The sequence below is a fragment of the Sander lucioperca genome, chromosome 15, assembly GCF_008315115.2.
Source record: "Sander lucioperca isolate FBNREF2018 chromosome 15, SLUC_FBN_1.2, whole genome shotgun sequence".
NCBI classification, from domain to species: Eukaryota; Metazoa; Chordata; class Actinopteri; order Perciformes; family Percidae; genus Sander; species Sander lucioperca.
This window is the reverse complement of record NC_050187.1, coordinates 6,580,814-6,587,500: the sequence shown is the minus strand read 5'-3', so window position 1 is coordinate 6,587,500 and position 6,687 is coordinate 6,580,814. Positions and strand designations below refer to the sequence as shown.

Genomic DNA, 6,687 nt, shown 5'->3' with positions numbered 1-6,687 from the left:
ATCCAGTATACTATGCATCCTGATAAAGTTCCCTTGGTCCCCACATCATCACATACCCTTCACCATACCCCACATCATCACATACCCTTCACCATACCCCCCATCATCACATACCCTTCACCATACCCCACATCATCACATACCCTTCACCATACCTAGAGATTGGCATGGTTTTATTTCAGTTAGCCTAATAGCTAACTGAGATAAGATCCATATCAATGCAAATCAAACCAGCTATTAGGCTAACTGAAATAAAACCATGCCAATCTCTAGGTATGGTGAAGGGTATGTGATGATGTGGGGTATGGTGAAGGGTATGTGATGATGTGGGGGTATGGTGAAGGGTATGTGATGATGTGGGGTATGGTGAAGGGTATGTGATGATGGGGGGTATGGTGAAGGGTATGTGATGATGTGGGGTATGGTGAAGGGTATGCGATGATGTGGGGTATGGTGAAGGGTATGCGATGATGTGGGGGTATGGTGAAGGGTATGTGATGATGTGGGGGTATGGTGAAGGGTATGTGATGATGTGGGGTATGGTGAAGGGTATGTGATGATGTGGGGTATGGTGAAGGGTATGTGATGATGGGGGGTATGGTGAAGAGTATGTGATGATGTGGGGACCAAGGGAACTTTATCAGGATGCATATCTCAATCATCAGTAACGAGTTGGCAGAATTGGACAAGCAATTCCAAGGGCCTGCATGCATACAGTGCAGTACTGTCAATACTATAAATAGTCTTAAAGGTAGTACATGGGAGCATAGAAACAGTGTCTGATACTGTAAACAGTAGTACATTACAGTAAAGAATGATGATGAAATATTACATCTAGGGCTGTCAAACGATACATTTTTTTTAATCGCGATTAATCACATATTTTATCACATGATTAAAATTCTATTATTTTGCATTTCAGAACAGTTTTTAAGTCCATATTAACAATGGAAAGCCATTCTTACCAGTGGATCTTGATTGGGAATCAAATGAATGCAAAGAAAGTTACTTTATGAACTTGATTTTAAGATTTGTAATTATTTATTTACTGTAAACAAAAGAAAAATGTGTGAATCTGTCATTATTGCACAATTCCTCCAAGTACCTAACTAAAAAACTAAAAATCCCTCTCCTTACTAGAGTCCATATAGTGTTTAGTAACTCCTAAATAGGGCTGTCAAACCATTAATTTCTTTTCATTTCTCGGAATTTATGCGATTAAAAAATGAATGGCATCGCGGCGGCCCTTAAAGCAGCCATATTATGCTCATTTTCAGGTTCATAATTGTATTTTAAGGTTGTACCAGAATAGGTTTACATGGTTTAATTTTCAAAAAACACCATATTTTTGTTGTACTGCAGTGCTCTCTCTCACTGCTGCAGATCCTCTTTTCAGCTGGTCTCTGTTTTAGCTACAGAGTGAGACCTCTTTTCTTCTTCTTCTTCTGGACTATCTTTGATTGCACTGCACATGCCCAGTAGCTCAGATGTAGATCATGTCAGCTAGCTAGCTCCATAGACAGTAAAAGAAAGGCTGTTTCTACAACTTTGGTCAGTTACAAGGCAGGATTAGCTGGGAGACTTCTAAAGGAGGGCGCACATGGAAGTAGTTCTTTTGTAGATTATGGTGAACTTGTGTGTGTTGTAGCAGTGCTTTGCTATTGAGAACGAGGTAGCATGCTAGCGTTAGCATGCTAGCGTTAGCCATAGCGTTAGCATGCTAACGCTACGAGCTAATGGTTGCGGTTAGCCTGCTCATTTCGGCTTGTGACGTCACAAGCCGTGCAGATTTTGACCAGCTCACCCAGAGACTGAAGGCAGGACACATTCAGAAACTGTATCTCACTCTAAACACCATGGATGGATTTTTTTCAAAGTTTGTATGTGTGTGGAAGCACCAGAGACACAACATAACACCCCAAATCCCAGAAAAAGTTATTTTTTCATAATATGGGCACTTTAATTGCATCGCGATTAACGCGTTAACACTGACAGCCCTAATTACATCCATAGATACTGTAATCTAATTGGTTCAATTGGTGACAATGAATCTTGTTATCTTGAAACGTTCATGATCTAAACATGGAATACTTTGTCTGTTTCCATACAAGTATGCATTAAGAGTAATGCAACAGTTACTCATCATTTAGAGTAGTTGTATGGATTGATAGTTGGATCATTGTAATGAAATGAATAGACAATCATCTGAAATGTAATGTGTGAATTGCTTTTTGAAGTAGTAGTACTTTGATGTTAAGTTGTGTCATATTGAACAGGTGATCTTATGTTTATGTGTGTTGTATCCAAGTAATTGAAAGACGTGTTCGAGTTTTGAAAAATGTGTATTTTGATCATTGGTTGTGAGTTTTGTGTCTAGGGTTTTGAAAAATGACGTCATGGTTCTGAAATTAGTGCCGAAGTGATTGTTTGTCTGAGTCACTATGGACAGTAACAACAAACAGCATTACTACACTAAATATAGATCTATACACACATTACACAATACCACAAACGTTTGTGTGTGTGTGTGTGTGTGTCTGTGTGTGTATGTGTGTGTGTCTGTGTGTCTGTGTGTGTGTGTGTGTGTGTGTCTGTGTGTGTATGTGTGTGTGTCTGTGTGTGTGTGTGTGTCTGTGTGTGTGTGTGTGTGTGTGTCTGTGTGTGTCTGTGTGTGTGTGTGTGTGTGTGTGTCTGTGTGTGTGTGTGTGTGTGTGTCTGTGTGTGTGTGTGTGTCTGTGTGTGTGTGTGTGTGTGTGTGTGTGTGTCTGTGTGTGTATGTGTGTGTGTGTCTGTGTGTGTGTGTGTGTGTGTGTGTGTGTGTGTCTGTGTGTGTGTGTCTGTGTGTGTCTGTGTGTGTGTGTGTGTGTGTGTGTGTCTGTGTGTGTGTGTGTGTGTGTGTGTCTGTGTGTGTGTGTGTGTGTGTGTGTGTGTGTGTGTGTGTGTGTGTGTGTGTGTGTGTGTGTGTGTGTGTGTGTGTGTGTGTGTGTGTGTGTGTGTGTGTGTCTGTGTGTGTGTGTGTGTGTGTGTGTGTCTGTGTCTGTGTGTGTGTGTGTGTGTGTGTGTGTCCATATAAAACATAAACCTAATAAAACCAATATAAAAATAAAATCTCACTCAAAATACACAAAAAAACCCCCATAAAAGTAAAAAATACATAAAAATAAACAAAAATTAAATAATCGAATAAAGTTAAAGAAATAAAGAAAATTAAAGTGATCATAAAAATAAAAATAATGACAAAATAAAACTTTAAGAAAAAAATATTTAAAAAATAATAGCCTAATAATAATTATATAATAACTTAAAATTAAAATTATAAGCTTGAAAAATCAAATCAAATAATTTAAATGTAAACGTTACCGGGCTTGACGGCGGCTCGGAGCGCCGCCACGTTGTGATGGAAAGCGTCTCTCATGTCGATCAGAGTGAAGCTGATTTGTCGAGATTTCAGCTGCTGAGCGGCCGCGATGCCCCCAAATCCCCCCCCAACTATTACCACATGGACGCCATCCAACGAAGACACCTGACCCCCCATCTCTCTCTCTCTCTCTCTCTCTCTCTCTCTCTCTGAAACACAAACACACATTCATTCAGAAAATTTAATTATTAAAGTTATTACCATCTCTCTCCCTCTGACAGACAAACACACATTAATTCAGAAAATAAATTCTGAAGAATATTCTCTCTCTCTCTGTCTGTCACTGAGTCACAAATCACTTTTAAAACAAGACTATGTTTCTATATAGTCTGAACCTTTTTACCCACCAGACTCCATATAAATAATCACTACTTTTAGCGTGTATAGAGCCAGCATATTTCCACCAGACTCCATGTAAATAATCAGGACTTTTAGCGTGTATAGAGCCAGTATATCTCCACCAGACTCCATGTAAATAATCAGGACTTTTAGCGTGTATAGAGCCCGTATATCTCCACCAGACTCCATGTAAATAATCAGGACTTTTAGCGTGTATAGAGCCAGCATATTTCCACCAGACTCCATGTAAATAATCAGGACTTTTAGCGTGTATAGAGCCAGCATATTTCCACCAGACTCCATGTAAATAATCAAGACTTTTAGCGTGTATAGAGCCAGCATATTTCCACCAGACTCCATGTAAATAATCAGGACTTTTAGCATGTATAGAGCCAGCATATCTCCACATGTAAATGGGTGAATTAAGGGTTTATTTCAACCAAACCAGAGTGGTGATTGTTGGAACAGTGGAAAGATGAACCAAGACGGCTTTTAATAGTTTTATTTAGTTTCTGTCCACTTTGAATGAAGTGTGTTTTACGATGATAAAAGTACTGATTATTTACATGGAGTCTGGTGGGTTCGGCGGTTTTTGTTCTCAGAGTAAGTAAAAGGTTAAGGATTTTTCCTCCTAGAGCAGTGTTCTGTATGCAGTATTATTACTTAAGTATAAATACCTCTGCCTCTGTCGGGTGGTTTTAGGAACATACGGGGTTTCTACAGCTGACAGCTCAAATCGTTAACAACAGAAACCGGAAGTGAACTCACCTGCTGAAGGTAGAAACGTTTGATTGATTGAATCTCTGATTCTTTCTAAAGCTTCTGCCTTTTTTGTTTCCTGCTCCTCTGAACGCCCCTCTGACGATCCAAGCTCTCCGCCAATCACAGCTCCGGGGGGCGGGCTGTGGTGGTGCCTTCAGGTGCCGTAGGAAATATTACGTAGGAAAAGTCTTACATAAAAAAGGTTGAATTTCTTCAGCTGCCGCAGGAAGTACATCCTCTGTTGTTAGGGTGGTGATGGCGCAGTGGATATGACACATGCCTTTGATGTGGGAGACCTGGGTTAGATTCCCACTGAAATACATCAACCAATGTGTCCCTGAGCAAGGCACTTAACCCCTAGTTGCTCCATAGCCGTGCGACCTCTGATATATATAGCAATTGTAAGTCGCTTTGGAAAAGCGTCAGCTAAATGACATGTAATGTAATGTGCTTTCTTGATGAGGTCCTGGGAGATGGTAGTTCCCTAGCCTGGGTAAACCCTGATGAACTTCCGGCAAATTTGAGATTTGCTCTGCAAGTCAGTCTGGTGAAGAGCAAGGGGGTCAGCTTCTCCTCGGACCGCGAACCTCCTATGGCGCCATTCTGATGCTACCAAGCCATCACCTCCCGTTAGCATCCCATTGACTGCCATTCATTTTGACGTCACTTTGACAGAGAATAACTTTACATCTGAAGAGTTTAAAGACTCTATTTGTCCATTGTTTATTTCTAAAGAAACACGACAATGTATAAAAGGCTCCATTACCTTGTACCTCACGTTATGGCTCCGTAGCAGACGTTTTTATAAAAATAGGCTAACGATTGGGTCATAACCACGAGACTTACTGTCTCATAGTAGAGGAATTACCGTATAGTACAGGAGAAGCTCTCAGGCAGTTTGGACTTCCATTAGCTGTTTAAGTTTAATTACTAATGTTAACTATCATTTTAGTGATCAATAATTAGCCTGTGTCTATGTTATCTCCTTACATATACCTACGCTCTCCGTCTCTGCTAGATTGGGAATGATTGAGATTTCTCTTGGCACAGCTACCAGAAGACTTCCAACTTTCAGACAGGTTGCTCACGTCACATCTACGTCTTCAAGCTCAGTTGGAGGCTGCTCAGTAACGCTCAGCCATCACCGGGAAAGTGCTTCTAACGGCCTTTACTGGTCTCCGTCCAGAGCAACGGGATCTGTTGGTCCATTCTTATATACAGTCTATGGTGAAGAGCCCATTCAAACCCATTTCCAATGTCCCCAAAATCGAGGCACCAATCACAACCGCTGAGGCGGGCTTTACACCACTCACAACCGTTGAGGCGGGCTCTACACCAATCACAACCATTGAGGCGGGCTCTACACCAATCACAACCGTTGAGGCGGGCTTTACACCAATCACAACCACTGAGGCGGGCTCTACACCAATCACAACAGCTGAGGCGGGCTTTACACCACTCACAACCGTTGAGGCGGGCTCTACACCAATCACAACCGTTGAGGCGGACTTTACACCAATCACAACCGCTGAGGCGGGCTCTACACCAATCACAACCGCTGAGGCGGGCTTTACACCAATCACAACTGCTGAGGCGGGCTTTACACCAATCACAACCGTTGAAGCGGGCTTTACACCAATCACAACCGTTGAGGCGGGCTTTACACCAATCACAACCGCTGAAGCGGGCTTTACACCAATCACAACCGTTGAGGAGGGCTTTACGCGACGACGATAGCGCAGCGACGGCGAGCAGCTTTTTGTTTACATTCAACATGACGGCTACCGAAGCACAGCATCACCCGGATCTTTGCTCTGATTGGTTGAAGGACTATCCAATGCACCCAGAGGCATTTGAGCGGCGTCCGTTGGTGACGCCCCTTTAGAAATGAACTGTCAATGAACCTTTCCCAGACCCCCCACTCTCAGTTACAGCTGAGAAGGGTCTGGGGTCAACCAGGCTAGTAGTTCCCAGGAAGCGGAAAGACTCCACAGTGTTAATTGTGGAGCCACAGAGGGTGATGGGGGCAGGTGGGGCTGAGTTCTTCCTGAAGTCCACAACCATCTCCACTGTCTTTAGAGCGTTGAGCTCTAAGTTGTTTTGGTTGCACCAGGTCACCAGGTGGTCAGCCTCCCACCTGTAGGCGGACTCGTCTCCATCAGAGATGA

The 6,687-nt window shown here is 42.4% G+C and overlaps 1 protein-coding gene across 2 annotated transcripts in view; it reads right to left on the bottom strand.

Moving 5' to 3' along the window:
* Positions 1–4,609, bottom strand: part of aifm2 (apoptosis inducing factor mitochondria associated 2) — a 14,502-nt gene extending 9,893 nt beyond the window's left edge. Inside the window, exons 1-2 of one of the 2 annotated variants that reach the window (XM_031303663.2) lie at positions 4,526–4,609; positions 3,361–3,555 (exon numbers count right to left, since the gene is read on the bottom strand). In XM_031303663.2, coding sequence (XP_031159523.1) covers positions 3,361–3,535 — 175 coding nt within the window. In that variant the 5' untranslated portion in view covers positions 3,536–3,555; positions 4,526–4,609. The remainder of the gene's footprint in view (positions 1–3,360; positions 3,556–4,525) is intronic. The other variant, XM_031303664.2, reaches the window with a different exon arrangement.
* Between the last annotated feature and the right edge of the window lie 2,078 nt (positions 4,610–6,687).